Source organism: Panulirus ornatus, chromosome 51 (genome assembly GCF_036320965.1).
Source record: "Panulirus ornatus isolate Po-2019 chromosome 51, ASM3632096v1, whole genome shotgun sequence".
Taxonomy (NCBI): Eukaryota; Metazoa; Arthropoda; class Malacostraca; order Decapoda; family Palinuridae; genus Panulirus; species Panulirus ornatus.
Window position 1 is genome coordinate 2,123,247 of NC_092274.1, and position 18,172 is coordinate 2,141,418.

At 37.5% G+C, this 18,172-nt stretch overlaps 1 protein-coding gene across 4 annotated transcripts in view; it reads left to right on the plus strand.

Annotated features, from left to right (window-relative positions):
* Nucleotides 1-18,172, plus strand: part of retm (real-time) — a 118,785-nt gene that overhangs the window by 77,345 nt on the left and 23,268 nt on the right. For 2 of the 4 annotated variants that reach the window (XM_071691790.1, XM_071691791.1), the window contains exons 6-12: nt 9,678-9,793; nt 10,917-11,106; nt 12,068-12,156; nt 13,122-13,280; nt 13,551-13,663; nt 14,635-14,740; nt 15,837-15,914. In XM_071691790.1, coding sequence (XP_071547891.1) covers nt 9,678-9,793; nt 10,917-11,106; nt 12,068-12,156; nt 13,122-13,280; nt 13,551-13,663; nt 14,635-14,740; nt 15,837-15,914 — 851 coding nt within the window. The remainder of the gene's footprint in view (nt 1-9,677; nt 9,794-10,916; nt 11,107-12,067; nt 12,157-13,121; nt 13,281-13,550; nt 13,664-14,634; nt 14,741-15,836; nt 15,915-18,172) is intronic. The other 2 variants (XM_071691792.1, XM_071691793.1) reach the window with 1 other exon arrangement.

The following is an 18,172-nucleotide window of genomic DNA, read 5'->3' on the forward strand; positions in this document are numbered from 1 at the left end:
GAGATAGAAAATGAATTATGTGACTATCAAACAACCCATCACCAAGCATGTTATTTAGAGGCTGATATTTCAGACTTCCTCCTTCATCCCCCAAGCAGTTATGTCATGTGTAGACCACATTCTCCTGCCCAAATTTTCAGTCTGTAAATTCTGTGTGTACCCAGTTAATTTTGTGGCATATTCTTATGTCTCATTCATATTGTAAAATATTTGATTTATAAAATATGTCTTCTCCAAAAAATCAGAAGGAAAAATCTTGTATCTCATTACTGTGTATGATTTGTTTCTTATGATATTTGTAGTACCATATACATTGCTTCTCACAGTTTGCATACTTATCCACCCTTGATTTTTGCAGCTATCCTGAGTACTTTTACCATCTATTGAAAAGACAAATTAAATCCAACACATTCGTCTATTTTGACACAATTCTTCCATTCCAATTATTTACACATTGTGTGAAAGCATTTGTATGCCATGTGATTGTCTTCATCTGGCATCTGTTTGAGTCATTTTATGTGCTGAGATGATGTATCTTAGTTAACATATTTCATTTACTTAAGTATTTTACAAACAGTTGACTTAAAACGCATGCTCTGAATCTTGTATTCTCCTCCTACCTATTTTAGTGTACGTACACCATCTTCTTTGGTATTTGTTGCTGTCAGTATTCCTTCAAATTGTTCCAAGTATCTCTTACACACATCCTTTGGCAGTTAGCAGTCCTTTATCAAAATCACTGATCTGTTCCAACCTTGTTTCATTCTTTCTCATAGATTTGATATTGCCTCTACACAGTCCTTTTTTATATAGAGAATATTGGTTAGATAGTCTTGTGAGTTCACCAACACACTGTTTTTTTTTTTTTTTTTTTTTTTTTTTTTTTTTTTTTTTTTTTTTTTTTTTATACTTTGTCGCTGTCTCCCGCGTTTGCGAGGTAGCGCAAGGAAACAGACGAAAGAAATGGCCCAACCCCCCCCATACACATGTACATACACACGTCCACACACGCAATATACATACCTACACAGCTTTCCATGGTTTACCCCAGACGCTTCACATGCCTTGATTCAATCCACTGACAGCACGTCAACCCCTGTATACCACATCGCTCCAATTCACTCTATTCCTTGCCCTCCTTTCACCCTCCTGCATGTTCAGGCCCCGATCACACAAAATCCTTTTCACTCCATCTTTCCACCTCCAATTTGGTCTCCCTCTTCTCCTCGTTCCCTCCACCTCCGACACATATATCCTCTTGGTCAATCTTTCCTCACTCATTCTCTCCATGTGCCCAAACCACTTCAAAACACCCTCTTCTGCTCTCTCAACCACGCTCTTTTTATTTCCACACATCCCTCTTACCCTTACGTTACTTACTCGATCAAACCACCTCACACCACACATTGTCCTCAAACATCTCATTTCCAGCACATCCATCCTCCTGCGCACAACTCTATCCATAGCCCACGCCTCGCAACCATACAACATTGTTGGAACCACTATTCCTTCAAACATACCCATTTTTGCTTTCCGGGATAATGTTCTCGACTTCCACACATTTTTCAAGGCTCCCAAAATTTTTGCCCCCTCCCCCACCCTATGATCCACTTCCGCTTCCATGGTTCCATCCGCTGACAGATCCACTCCCAGATATCTAAAACACTTCACTTCCTCCAGCCTCTCACCATTCAAACTCACCTCCCAATTGACTTGACCCTCAACCCTACTGTACCTAATAACCTTGCTCTTATTGACATTCACTCTTAACTTTCTTCTTCCACACACTTTACCAAACTCCGTCACCAGCTTCTGCAGTTTCTCACATGAATCCGCCACCAGCGCTGTATCATCAGCGAACAACAACTGACTCACTTCCCAAGCTCTCTCATCCCCAACAGACTTCATACTTGCCCCTCTTTCCAAAACTCTTGCATTTACCTCCCTAACAACCCCATCCATAAACAAATTAAACAACCATGGAGACATCACACACCCCTGCCGCAAACCTACATTCACTGAGAACCAATCACTTTCCTCTCTTCCTACACGTACACATGCCTTACATCCTCGATAAAAACTTTTCACTGCTTCTAACAACTTGCCTCCCACACCATATATTCTTAATACCTTCCACAGAGCATCTCTATCAACTCTATCATATGCCTTCTCCAGATCCATAAATGCTACATACAAATCCATTTGCTTTTCTAAGTATTTCTCACATACATTCTTCAAAGCAAACACCTGATCCACACATCCTCTACCACTTCTGAAACCACACTGCTCTTCCCCAATCTGATGCTCTGTACATGCCTTCACCCTCTCAATCAATACCCTCCCATATAATTTACCAGGAATACTCAACAAACTTATACCTCTGTAATTTGAGCACTCACTCTTATCCCCTTTGCCTTTGTACAATGGCACTATGCAAGCATTCCGCCAATCCTCAGGCACCTCACCATGAGTCATACATACATTAAATAACCTTACCAACCAGTCAACAATACAGTCACCCCCTTTTTTAATAAATTCCACTGCAATACCATCCAAACCTGCTGCCTTGCCGGCTTTCATCTTCCGCAAAGCTTTTACTACCTCTTCTCTGTTTACCAAATCATTTTCCCTAACCCTCTCACTTTGCACACCACCTCGACCCAAACACCCTATATCTGCCACTCTGTCATCAGACACATTCAACAAACCTTCAAAATACTCATTCCATCTCCTTCTCACATCACCACTACTTGTTATCACCTCCCCATTTACGCCCTTTACTGAAGTTCCCATTTGCTCCCTTGTCTTACGCACCCTATTTACCTCCTTCCAGAACATCTTTTTATTCTCCCTAAAATTTACTGATAGTCTCTCACCCCAACTCTCATTTGCCCTTTTTTTCACCTCTTGCACCTTTCTCTTGACCTCCTGTCTCTTTCTTTTATACTTCTCCCACTCAATTGCATTTTTTCCCTGCAAAAATCGTCCAAATGCCTCTCTCTTCTCTTTCACTAATACTCTTACTTCTTCATCCCACCACTCACTACCCTTTCTAAACAGCCCACCTCCCACTCTTCTCATGCCACAAGCATCTTTTGCGCAATCCATCACTGATTCCCTAAATACATCCCATTCCTCCCCCACTCCCCTTACTTCCATTGTTCTCACCTTTTTCCATTCTGTACACAGTCTCTCCTGATACTTCTTCACACAGGTCTCCTTCCCAAGCTCACTTACTCTCACCACCTTCTTCACCCCAACATTCACTCTTCTTTTCTGAAAACCCATACTAATCTTCACCTTAGCCTCCACAAGATAATGATCAGACATCCCTCCAGTTGCACCTCTCAGCACATTGACATCCAAAAGTCTCTCTTTCGCACGCCTGTCCATTAACACGTAATCCAATAACGCTCTCTGGCCATCTCTCCTACTTACATAAGTATACTTATGTATATCTCGCTTTTTAAACCAGGTATTCCCAATCATCAGTCCTTTTTCAGCACATAAATCTACAAGCTCTTCACCATTTCCATTTACAACACTGAACACCCCATGCATACCAATTATTCCCTCAACTGCCACATTACTCACCTTTGCATTCAAATCACCCATCACTATAACCCGGTCTCGTGCATCAAAACCGCTAACACACTCATTTAGCTGCTCCCAAAACACTTGCCTCTCATGATCTTTCTTCTCATGCCCAGGTGCATATGCACCAATAATCACCCACCTCTCTCCATCAACTTTCAATTTTACCCATATTAATCGAGAATTTACTTTCTTACATTCTATGACATACTCCCACAACTCCTGTTTCAGGAGTATTGCTACTCCTTCCCTTGCTCTTGTCCTCTCACTAACCCCTGACTTCACTCCCCAGACATTTCCAAACCACTCTTCCCCTTTACCCTTGAGCTTCGTTTCACTCAGAGCCAAAACATCCAGGTTCCTTTCCTCAAACATACTACCTATCTCTCCTTTTTTCACATCTTGGTTACATCCACACACATTTAGGCACCCCACTCTGAGCCTTCGAGGAGGATGAGCACTCCCCGCGTGACTCCTTCTTCTGTTTCCCATTTTAGAAAGTTAATACAAGGAGGGGAGGATTTCCGGCCCCCCGCTCCCGTCCCCTCTAGTCGCTTTCTACGACACGCGAGGAATACGTGGGAAGTATTCTTTCACCCCTATCCCCAGGGATAATATACATATATAAACACACACACACACACACACGCACACACGCACACACACACACACACCCACACATACATATATATACATATGAAAAATGTAAGAAACAATTTAGAAAACAAACTTTTAGCTTGAAATGAATGAAAAAATGAACGTCACATAATGGATCAACCTCTGGTTATGGAAAAGGAAATGTACAATTTATTCACACAAACGTCAATAGCAGTTCTCATCAATTTCACCACTGAATCAATAAGCTTCAATGTCTAAGCTACATTTTTCTCCAACTTCACTATTTTCTTGTCAAAACACCATGCATGAAAACTATCACTCCAGTAACACAACTGTAAACATTTACTTCCCCTTTAAAAAGTTCTGGGGAAGTCTGTCTCGATACACTGCGGCGAGGCGACGCGACGCTGACACAATCACTGTCACAATATCACTTCTGCCTCCTTTTTTTTTTTTTTATCATTTCTAATATACCACATTGCATTTTTTGCTTTTTTACAATCTCATCACTTATACCTCCCTCTTGCATCCTTGCTGTGCCCTTGTTTTCTGTCATATTAGCTTTTCGTATTAATTCCCACTCCCCATATTGTTTAATTCTTTGTTACACATTTTTCTCTTTAGATTCTTTCCTTCATAAGTTTATGTGATGGGTGTCTAACAGTACCATGTTTAACTCCTCTTATCCTGCTATTCCTCTTGTACTCCACAATTACAGTTAGTAGTATTGTTTGTCAACCATCTGTTTTATACCAATTCTACATAAAGACTTGTCCATAAGATGTGTCAGTGACTCCCAAAATGTATTCTGTGATGAAATTCTGTAGACCCTTTTCATTCCCATGTTTCATCCTTATACCCTATCAACCCACAACACTTGTCACAGTTCATTTGGATTATTATTTTTGTCTCCCATGTTTGTAAATTTGTAGATTAAATGATATTTGTGTGCAGATTTGAGAATATACTCTGTACCCTTTTACATTTGTACAGATACACCTCCGAATTTCCAGCAACTGATGGTTCAGCATCTCCTTTGGTCCGGACAAAATTATGTGAGGGAACTTCAAATTACCATGGCCACTAAACTAGTTTACTGGGCGTTCACAGATGGCGTTGCGTGTAGGGCGCGCTCATTTACATTCTTTACACTGCACTTTTTGGTGGGGATACTGCAATTCTGTGAGATTCTTAGCATATTTTGCTTAAATTTAACCATAGCTATGGCTTCTAAGACATATGAGAGTGTCAGTCGTGGTGTCAAACATGAACATTAGTCCATATCAATCCAAGATAAAGTAGAACTGTTGAAAAAAATGGACCATGGTGTTTCGGTGCATAAGCTGTGTGACATCTACAGTACTGGTTCATCAACTGTTTATGATAAAAAGAAGCAAAGGGAGAAAATATTGAAATTCTATGCAGACAGCGATTCCAAGAAGCAAATGACGTTTAGAAAAACTATGAAAGATGGTAAGAGTACCGAGCAGGATCGAGTAATGATGGAACGGTTTCGACTGCGTTGGAGTGATGGAGTGGACTTGTCAGTTAGCCTGATAATGGACCAGGCTAAGTTGTTCCATAAAGAACTTGAATTACAACATGAGTGTGACTATAGTGAAGGATGGCTTCAAAGATTCAAGAAGCTTCATGGAATTTCCATGAATAAAGTGTTCTCAGAAAAGCGGTCTGAAAACCACGAAGGAGCTGCCGAGTATGTGGACGAATTTGCGAAACCTGTAGCTGACGAGCACCTCAGTCCTGAGCAGGTGCATAATGCAGCCGAAACTGCATTATTCTGGCAATGCACACCTAGGAAAACAGTAACAACAGAAAACAAAGAAGACCCCCCACAGGATCAAACAATCTAAGGACTGACTTACCATCTTAGGGTGCTCAAACATTTGATATTTGTTTAATTCAAATTTCTAGCAGTCCATGGTATACTTTAGACACATGGGAGATGTATGATTAGTGGGTTAGAGATGTTGAATTATTATTACATGACCACAGTTGGTCCAGCAAAATGGTTAATCCGGCAAGGCTTTGGAACCAAGAGTGCCGGAAAATCGGTGGTGTACCCGTATGATATGATTTATTTATATTTTGCTGTTATTGAACTCCACCTGCATGAGGTTACACCATGAGTGAAAAGTGACCCTTGGTAAGGCTGTATCATCATTAGTTGATGAAACAGATTAGGGTGTTATTCTCACTTCAGGGGAGTCCATCCTGTCCCTGCTACTGAGTGTTGTGTGGCCTTGAAGTTCCAGTAGCCCCTGGACCATTGAGAAGAGGGTGCTGGGGTTATATAATGATAGTGATGATGATATCTATTTTGTCCACTACTTATTGTGTATTATGATTGATCTTTGATTTTCCTTACTTTAACTTTTTTTTTCTGCATTATTGTCGGCTGTGAATGACGTTATGTTCATAATTTTTGCCCGCCTTAAATTTTTTTTTTCACTTCACGTTGGCTTTTACACCCTCATTGTGAAAAATTGCATGATGCATCTTGCTATATCATTAATGGAAATGATGGTTACTTTATTGTACATTAGTTGTAGATATTTAACGCTGGTCTCCCTTGATGTAGTGACATTTCTTTGTTTCTTGTATCTTTTAATAGTTTTGGTGATTTTGTTTCCTTCTAGTGAATGATGCTTGAGCACTCTTGAAGGTGAGGTATGCATGAGATAAAAGGAATTAGACTGAAATGTTACATTAGAAGCTGCTTGCTGTCAGACGTCTGAATCCGAGAATATGAAGCTGTCAAGGTAAACCATGGACTAGTCAGATGGTCTTGGCTGTGGATGGAGAGGCTCTGGTTTGTGTATATTCTAAATTAGAGAGAGGTGGTATGTGCAAAAGAGTCCAAGGTTCATTCATTCCTGTTGCTGCTTATCACAGACGGGAAAAAATTTGACAGAAAAAGGAGTCGTGATGTAGTCCCAGATTTTTTTTAATGAGATTCACATATTCATTCTAAAACTATGTGCAAATGATATGAGCTGCAGTTTGTATGTTAATGGCTTTATATAAGGATGAGAAGAAGCAGAGGCACAGGCAGTTCCATGAGACCTTATATTTCTTACGTGGAAGCACTGGACTTTTTGTTGACTATGACTGTCTGTTTGGAGTTATTTGACACGTTAAAGATCCAGTATGTTCTTCTTACTTATAACTTTTTAACGTGATTCATTTTGCATCCATTGCCATATTTTTAGAAAAATACTTTTGTTTGAACATCCTTTCCTTAGGACCTTTAGTGAACATACTGATGGAGATTTTTACATCCTCATAGATATGAAGTTTCAGGCCTATAGGCTTGGAGAAGAATGTACAAACATATCGTCAGTGATCCCATAAGAGATGCAGTCTGATGTGTAATCTGTTGGGGGCACTGTTTACAAGAAAGTTAGTGGAAGTATTTTTCTATAGAGTGGTTCTGGCTCCCTGAGCTTGGACTTGTTGAAATAACTATCATCTTCAGCATTGTACGTTTGCCCTCATCTGCAGGTTAAAGGGCCTTTGATTAGTGGATGGTCCAGAATCTTGTTAGTTTCTGATGATTTAGCCTTTTTTAAAGAGGTGAAACTAAGATTCTGACATTCTGTTTCTGATGATTTGGTAGATATAATACCAACTCAACATTTCTGTGATACATTGGCATATCAGGAGTTGCTGAGCATCATTTAGTAACAACAACAGCACTTTGCTTGAGCCTTTCTCAGCCAATATGTTAAATACCTACTGGGAATGATGGTCTGAAGCACAAGGTTAATCATTCTAGACAGGATTTTATTAAAGTGAATTATAAAGTACTCATATCTTTCCTGAGTGGAAGAAATGACTAAGAGGGGCATGATTAGGAGAGGCTGAAAGTCCTCCCATCCATTATGATTACTTTCTAAAAGTGGGAGCAAAGGTATGAACTGAGAGAGGAATTTTCCTCAAAGGCTCTTCACTAGCCAGGAAGCTGGAAGCAGTTATAAGAAAAGAATTATGTGTGTATACTTGCAGCTTGCTAGATAAGTGGCATTACCAGTTTGTCCTGTGTAAGTCATTAGTGATTGTGTTAAGTCTTTAAGAGGTCTGTGGTGTAAGCACCTGAGATTTGTAGCTAGGGATCAGACTAGCCATTTGGATTTCCTTTGTTTTACCTCATCTTTTTACTATTTTATCATCTGGAATCAAACATAGAAATTATATATCTTGTTGTTAATGACTTAGGAAAGAATTGATTAAATAAGCAGTAGAGTAAGAAGAGTGGAAGACAAATACTGGTTTAGAGAATGACTCATTATGATAGTGTATTTTAGTGAGATAAGGGGTGGTAGATTCTCATGAAGGCTAAGGGTGGATAGCATCCATAGCTTATTGGTCTGCATGGATTATTCTAGGGAACAAAAGTTCAAGTTCGTTTAACTTATGGTAATTTAAGTGTTCCATTCCCTCAGTATAGCCATAGGTCGTATAGGAAACTGATTTTGATTTGATTTTACTTGCTCAGGTGTTGGTGAATTCTACCCACATGTTGTAATACTGCTGATGAAAAGTCACCTCTGTTGAGGCTGTATCGTTGTCCTTAGACCAAAACGAACAGTGTCATTGAGGGTTTTTTCACCCGAAAAGAGCCCAACTAAACTGCTTCTTTGTGAAGTGCAGCTTGGAAGAGGCAGACTTTCAAAAAAAGGGTCCTACAGTTGTATGATGACAGTATTTTACTTGCTTGTGTAATTACTATTTAACATCTGTCATAAGAAATATGTAGTTTCCTTAATTCCACCTACATATGCCCACTTGTTGCTTGTAGCATGAATAATATTTTAGTTGGATAACCCCGAAAGGAGTCTCACGTCCACTGATTTTTTAGTCGCTTACAAAGTGGTAATTGGTAGTAACAGAAAAAAATAAACCTCTTCATATTGTAATTGCAGTAAATAGTAAGATCTCACTATCATCCAAATGCTGTAAAATTAGTTTGTAGAATTTGTTGAAAGAAATCAGATTACATCACGAGGTCAGATAATACATGTAAAGAGGAAGACACCTTTCATATTAACTTGAATAGGTTTGGATGTTAATTTTTCACCTTTCGCTCATAAAAACTGAGAAGAGATTTTGTTGTTAATGTCTATTAATTTAAAGTTCAAAGTTTTAGATATGCAGGGGTTGCCTTTTTTCTGAAGCTAACTTTGCCTGTAAATAGCATCTTATGATTTTATCAACTGAACTGTTAAAAGCCTCTTGAACCTATAAATGAAATATGCTAATGCTATTTTTGATATGGTGAAAGGATTATTAAAGATCTGTTTCCTAGCAAAAGAATGCCTGTTACAATCATCATTCCATAGCTGTAGTTGAGCAGTCTGATACTGACCTGTATTTCATACACAATAGTAGATACATTTTTTGGTTCATGTAGTTTATGAATAAACCAGATGAATATTTCTCAACAGATAACAACAAGCTGGACGCAGATTACATAAAGAGATGTCTAGGAGACTTAACTCCTTTACAAGAGTCACGGTTGATACAACTGAAGAAGTGGGTTGCTGAACTCCAGAAAGGAAAGGTGAGTTCATCAGAAAGATAGATTTTAGTGATCTGGAAAGCTAAGTGCCTATGATTACTGTTTTATACAGAAACATTTTTGTTTATTGACCAGTTTAGAAAACATAGTAACACAAAAACCATCCTTAGAGGTGGGGTCATACTCATTCAGAGTGGTTGCCCCTTCAGATGACTGACCACCAAGGAGTCACCCACCATTAGCCAACTAGATTTCATTTCTCCTCTCTGGTGATGCACTATCATGAATTGGCATCAGTAGAATTCACTGCTCTCTTGTCATACTACTGCTGACAGTAAAAATCAAAATGGTGACAGAAATTTAAGGTAATCCTTATTGCACTGGTTTTCTTTCTGGGCCTTGGCTTCCAGTGCTAGAAGGAAATGTATTACAAGTAGAGTAATATTCTAGCCAGCATAGATAAATTTGAAAAAAAGAATTATTATATTATACTTAGTTGCTGTTTCCCGCATTAGCGATGTAGCGCAAGGAAACAGACGAAAGAATGGGCCAACCCACCCACATACAAATGCATATAAAAAAATAGATAAATAAAGTCACTTATACTGTGTTAACTCTGAAGAGCGTACATAGGGGAGAGAAGGTGGGAGGCCACGTACCTTGCTGCATGCTACCTTCAGAGACAGAAACCTTAAGACTAATTTTTGTAAGGAAATGAGATGACAGTTGTTCTCATACATGTAATTGCTTAGTTTCACCTGAGTTTCTGATAAAGTAAATTGTTTGTTGTTATACTTTCACTTGATATATTATGAAGATAACTCCCAAGGGTATTCTTATAACATGGCAACAGTTGCTAGTTTCTGTACAAATGGTGAAACATTTCTTCAGTTTCTGAAGGAAGTATGTGCGAGACGTGAAGCATTTCAGGGGTCATGTGACAGCCAGCTTATGTTTGAACCATCATAGTCCAAAGGGTTATTTTCTCAATTGATTTTTTCAGCTTCTTGATTGTGCAAGTTGTTTTTGATATTTTGTCATGTGTTGACATGATTATTGGGTTTAAAGAATGAGTTTTAAATGTTGCAGGAATATTTGGTGTTGTGGTTATAAAGACTATAGTAACGTCTGTGTAGTCTGTAAACTCTTACAAATGTTTCTACAGGTTCCAAGTGACACTTGCTTGTTACGATTCTTACGAGCCAGAGATTTCAACATTGAAAAAGCACGGGAGATGCTAAGTCAGTCCCTCATATGGAGGAAAAAGAATCAGGTGGATAAGATGATGAGCGAGTATCAAGTGCCGCAAGTGGTGAAGGACTACTTCCCTGGAGGATGGCACCACCAGGACAAGGGTAAAGTTATTGTCAGTCAGCAGTCAATGTATGTGATGATCTGCCAGTGATGGCCCTTACATTGATCTTTGTTCTTGTATATTACTGTCTGTCTGTTAATTTTCTTTGTTTCTCTTCACATCTGCATGGGGAGGAACAAGTGCATAGAGCATCATAGTTCAGTGAAATATATTCTCAATTGATTTTAGGATAACTTTACATCTACTGATATATTTTGTATTGACTGAATTAGCTTGCGCATTAGGTTCTCTCATTTGGAAAGTCTTACGTCTTAAAAGATCTTTATCCATGTGCCTCTCTGCTTAATTTTTTAACTGTACATTCTTGCTTTGTTCTGTATCCAGCTGTAATATGCAATTTTTTTTCTTAATGCCTGTCCTGAGTTACAGAAACAAGAATTTCATATCCATAAATCAAAGATAGAATAAGTAACTAGTCTTGGAAATACTTCAAGTGTGCTGTACATGTAAACTCTTCCCATTCATTAGAAGTTTTGGTGTACCTCCAGATTTTCTCATTTGCAAGAGTGTATTCTTAGCTTCAGTTTGCTACTAACATCCTTACTGATAGGCGTTCTAAAGTATCCAAATTTTCATTTACAACTTCCAATTCTTTACCATTTAAAGTTACATTGCTCACAACATCCTGTTCATGTACACATCTAGAGATAAGGACATTAGGAATACTTCTGTAGCAAAAGAAATAATTTGGAAGATTGTTAAGCCAAAATTGGACTGATTAGGCAAATAGTAAAGCAAATGAAGTCTCAGTATTACAATAGAGGAATAGGGCAATAAAATAGTCATGATTCTCAATTTTTTTTCCTCAAAAGTATGTTCTATTATCTAAATAATTGTAATTATTTTGTCTACCTTTCTCTCTATCTTTTTTGTCAGTGAATCAATAAAGTGTTGTAAAAGATTTTGATAGTCATCTTTTTGAGAATACTCTCTTCTTTCAGAGGGTCGACCTTTATATCTTTTACGTTTAGGCCAGATGGATGTAAAGGGACTCGTAAAATCTGTTGGTGAGGAAGGGCTTCTTAAACATGTAAGTATACATAATTTTTAGGTAATTTGATAGATATATTTAGCTTTATTCTTGTCAGTATGGAATAAAAGGATTGTAGGGTACTGTTTTGTCTATGTATATATTAGTGTCTTTATTGTGTACTGAGTATGGATCAGGTACACAAAAGCAGACCTCTTTTGTTGCATTTGCATTATCACTTGCACATGAAGTTGGAAGGGAATGGGGTAAGTTGTTCCAAGTGAAGGTAAGTCCGTGTCAAAGATGTGTGATGTCACTGTAGCTGTATACTGTAAGCAGATGATACAGTTCTGACAGCAGACTCAGAAGAGAAACATGGAAGCTGGTGATTGAACTTGAGAAAGTGTTTGAAAGAAGAAAGTTGAAAGTAAGTGAGAACAAAAGCAAATTAATAGAGGAAAGCTGGCGATTGAATTTGAGAAAGTGTGTGAAAGAAGAAAGTTGAAAGTAAGTGAGAACAAAAGTAAATTAATAGAGCACCGAAGGGGATATAAGAGAATGGTTTGATTGTAAGCTAAAGTGGGAGAAGTGAAGTGTTTTAGATGAATGGGAGTAGATACAGCATCAGATGGATCCACGGGGTCTGAAGTGAGTCACAGGGTGGGAGAGAGGGAGGCTAAGGTCATTGGTACGTTAAGGAACACGTGGAGAAGATGGGCATGCTTGAAGGTATAGTAATCTTGAGTGTCATATATAGGTCTGCTCAGCTCAGACTGTCACCAGAAATACTCACACAAACTATATGAAATTAAATTGGCCAGAATTCAGACAGTACAGAGAATGTAAGCTCCAAAAATTTGCCGTAGATTATTTATAATTGATAGACTGTTCCTTCACAGATAATAGGATACCCTGCAACATATGTACATACTTCAGAATTGTTTATTTTGATGTGTCACATTTAGATGTTACTTAGATCATAATCTCCATATGATAAAAACATCGCAAGGAATGCTTTGTTTCAGACATTGCACATATGTGAAGAGGGTCTGCGTCTGACAGAGGAAGCTACAGTTAGTCAAGGGTGTCCAATAACTACTTGGACACTTTTGGTAGATTTGGAAGGGCTTAACATGCGTCACCTTTGGAGACCTGGTATTAGGACGCTACTCAAAATTATTGAGGTAAGCGTTTTATAAATCTCTAAATTGTATCATTTTCTGGTTATGATGCTTAAGAATTTCATGTTGTCAAGTCATTGGCTTTATTACAATTTATATTTTATCTTGTTATATTCTTATCTAACAACAGTGACCTCTGACTGTACATTGACATGTTCACTGATTGCTGTATTTAGTATAGGAGCTTTATACACCATAACCACTCATTTACTAGATCTCTTGTCCGGTGTGAGATAGATTTTAGAATTAATGACATGCTCTCTTCTGTATCAGATTGTGGAGACAAATTACCCAGAGACAATGAGCTGTGTCCTGATCATCCGAGCACCGCGTGTTTTTCCAATCCTTTGGACTCTTGTATCAACCTTCATTGATGACAATACTAGGTATGGATGGTCACCTACTTATTTACAATATGTGTAATTACCTATTTGTGCAAACAGAGAGAATCCCATGCACACATTTGACACCCCTTGGTTATGGTTGGCAGAGGTGTTGTGTCTCTTAATTCTTGAAGTGTCACCCATATAGCATGGAAGATGCTGAGAGATCACTTTGTCTGTTGTCCATCATCGATCTAGTGTTAAGAATCTCTCTTAATCCTGCAACTTAACTGTGGTGATGATTTGAAAATCCTAAATCAGATACTCATTAAACTTTACACAGCAAAGCTGTTTCCCAGCATCTCAATAATTGATAATTGTTGCAAGACCCATATTTATAGTTTGGATTTTTCCTGAGTTTAATCCCTTATAAGAGGCTTGACATGGAACTTAGTCATAACTTTAAAAAAATGACTCCTTTGGCCATGAAATTTCACATTTTTTAAGAATATTTGTGCCATGTCTGTATCACTCAGAATGACTATTTTGCAGTGCAGGTGTTCCTTCTCTTGGAAAGTGAAACAGGAAGGGGAGGATTTCTAGCCCCCTTCCGCTCTTACACCTTTTAGTCACCTATGTAGTTAGTATTCTTTCTCCCTTATATCTCTCCCAAGTCTGCCAATTAATTTTTTATCCTTTCAGAAATTACCACCTCACACTTAGTGGCCTAAATCTTTAACTCTGTTCTACACACCATATAAGACTGATTTGCCACCTTGAATATTTCTGTTCGCTTAGCAAACAGCATCAGATTTTTTTGTAAATAAGCTCGTCATCAGCAACCATGTCATTGTATCCAACTGGGGCTTTTTTCCCACTCTTATTATTTTTGCTTTCATCTCTGTTTGTTCTGTAGAGTTTTCCATGTTATGTGGATTTTTGTTTGTTTATTCTGTAATTTAAGAACAATTTCATTTTTGTATCAGGTTTGTCGTAGTCAGTGATTTAATAGATGTATTCATTGCTTTTCTCAGGTCCAAGTTTCTGTTCTATGGAGGAAATGATTACCAAGGTGCAGGTGGTTTGGTTGATTACATGCCAAAAGAAAATATCCCAGATTTCTTAGGGGGTGAATGCAAGGTGAGAGATTTTTCCTTTTTTTATCCTACAATTTAGGATACTTTCCTTTGCTGTATTAAGAAATGTTGTCATCACTGTTTGCTGCATAAAACATGTATGCTTATTTGAAATGAGAAATGAAATATTCACTGAAAATCAGCATAACTCACATGCTGTCTAGTGATATAAATAGGTAATAGTGACTTGTTTTATGTTCTTGAAACCAAATTGTATGATAATATATACATATTTATTTGTTTATGTACAATACTCATGTATTAAGAGTCTCAGTTGTGAATTATGGTTAGTCCAATTGTCAGTTATTGGATCTTGTCTTATAAACTTAAAGAATATGATATTTCATACTTTGGTGTATACTCAGATGCCACCAATGAAGTACAGAAGGCCTGACATGGTTTAGAACAACTCAATATGTGATACAGACTATTGTGATTTGTCATGATTTTATGGCATGCAGTTTTGACTTGCTTGGTTACCAAGGGCTAGGATAGGCTTCTAATCATTTCTTAAGTTTAGACCGGTACCTGTTATAACTAAAATTCTCTCACGTTCAGCTGCAATTTATGCTTCTGAAAGGCATTGAAAAAGAAAGCAAATTTGATATTTGATGCAGACAGTGATGATTATCTAAATAGTGGTACAGCAGATAACATAAGGTAAAACTAGATTTGTATGAATGACCGAAATGATCAAGTCACTTTAATACTGTTTAGTAGTTATAAGGTGAGGGTAGCACTTTAATGCTGTTTAGTAGTATTAAGGTGAGGGTAGCTAGTTTTCTGTAGAAAATGTAATCACCAACCTAGCTTTGTAAATACAGTTTTAGTTTTTTGCGTGTTACTGAAGATTAATCTTGGTAAGTCTTTCTTGTATATTTGTTCTCAACAGAAAATTGAAAGATAGAGTGAAAGGATTTGGGACTGTAGTCAAATATGTATGTGATTATTTTAAATGTTGATGAAAATACTTTAAGGTTTATTAATTGTGCTCTCACGCAGGTCTATAATGTAATAGTCAGCTGCAGCTGTTATTTTCTTTAAATATTATACTTGTCTATCTCTCTCTCTCTTTGTTGTGGTTGGCGTTTTGACAACAGCGAGGCACTCTTTCTCGCTTTGGCCCTGTACCTGAGTCCTTGTATACTGTCACGTACTCAGATGAAGTGGAGCATAGCGTAAGAGATTAGCCCACAATATTAGGCTCATTATTAACAGTGAATGCTAGATATCTTCTTGAACACACCCAAGTGTTTAAAAGAAATAAGTCAATTTGACAAATAACAAGAAAGTAATCGTGGATTTTGGTGTTTTCAAGAGAAATCTAGCCTTCATTTGTGTTTGGTGCCATAGTTCAGGAATAACACAACACAAGACAGCAATTATGCAAGATGAATGTATAAGGACTATTAAATATTTAGTAATGTAATCAGATGATTTGTTTTTGGTGTTGCTATCGTCAGTAAAATATTGATATATATGTATCTGCTAGTTTGCACTGTTTATGCAGAGACATGTTTTCTGTAATAAAGTTTAAGCTTCATAGACCCTAAACCATCAAATGTGTGCACTGTAATTGAACAACCATGAGAAAAGGAAAACCCAGTTGCAAAACCACGAGTGATTGCTCTTGTTTCAAACCATATCCATCCACCTTTTTGCCATCTCTTCCTGTTTATGACTCATGCAGACAAATATGCAAAACCTGTGCACAAGTGCCACTCTGTAACAAAGTAATTTACAAGTTGGACCTGTATAATGCATAAGCAATATTCTGTTTGTACAGTATTTGGTTTGAAAGAAAGAATTGTAATTCAGTGGCCCAGATTGTCTGTCATGGCACAGATTTGATAAGATGTAGCAAGCAGAGAGTTGAATTGAATAGTGCTAATGCCCCCTCTGTTTTGACTCATCTTTAACCTCGGCCTAGGGACTTTGATAATGAAGAATTTTTGGTATTATTTGAACCTTGCATGAGGTTTACTTTAAAACATCTGTAGTTTCAAGAAAAGAAAATGAGTATAGGCTACATCTTAGAACTTGCTTGGTTAAATCCCCAAAAAGGATGTTGAAGAATGATTTGTTCTCTACTAAAATTGACTGCTTGAGAGGTACACTGAGGTACACTTAAGTTGAGGTATTAGTTTTGCGAAACAAAAACTTGATCGTAAATGATGTATTGTTCTTAGGCTTTAGATCTTTTTCATATTCCTTGTCTTACAGTGTAACAGGGAATAAGTAGTTTAGCTAGGTGTTGGTAAGTGACCATCACCCATTTGATGATTGGCATAAATCTTAGGGTCTGCAAAGCTCGTGTTGCTTGCACAAAATTATCTTGGATCTAGAGTTATCAATATTCATAAATGTATATCTCTAGATTGCAATAAAAGCCAGTGAGCAGGTGGAACCATAAAGATTGAAATACTGTGCAAGTTTGAGATTGTGGAACCAAGATCACTAACTGAGGGAAGTGTGAGATGAGCACAAGATAACCTGTAGTTTACATTTTGCTGACACCTTGGCTTTGGTGTTAGGATTTACATCTCTAATGGGTGTCCATTTCAAATGTGAACAAGTTTGATGGTACTGGGTTTTCAGAGCTTACAATTTTAAAGACAAAAAGGTTAAAGGTAACCTTTGAACCCTTCATGATTCATAATTATGATTGCATCTAAATTCCTGTTTTCCTTCTATCTCTGAAATAATTCATCTTACAAGCTGGTTAGTTTGCTTTATTTTCCACTTATGGTGTGAAAACATACTAGTCCTTGTGACCTCCATATAAAGTAGTCATTGCAGTCTCCGTATTTTCTGAAATGTTTTTCTTAACTTGCTTCCACATTAATATGATTTTGTGTGTTTATGTCAGGTGGTGTAGTATAGTTGAATTAACATTTGAAGTAATTCTTAGCTCTTTAAAGTAGCTCTGTATACAATGTGACTGAATTATGGTGAGGATTATTATTGATGATTTAAAAGCTACATATTTATAATGATTGTAATTTGTAAGGTATTTTAACAACAAGAGGTTTCGAAAACTTAGGTGTAGATTTTTAAACGCTTGATGGTGAATTTTCTCTTCATAACATTTATCAAACAATACCAAAAGCAATGCAACCTTTGCTCCTTTCATGAAAATATCAGAGAATAACCATTTGCTAAGTGTCCATAAACCATACATAGGTATTTGATTATGTATAAAGACTTCATCAATCAGATTTTTGAACATGAAGCTCATCAACCATTTTGTTGTCTCTCCTTCATTGCCGTCGTTTGTTTTCCTCTCGTTCTTTCCCAGAATTCTATTAGTGTAAGAAACAAATTGATATTATTGTTAAAATCACACCCACTGTTGCAGAATTACCATATGCAAACACATCATGATATGTACTTTTCATGCTTTGGATGTGTTAAAGATATATGCAACTCACAGTGC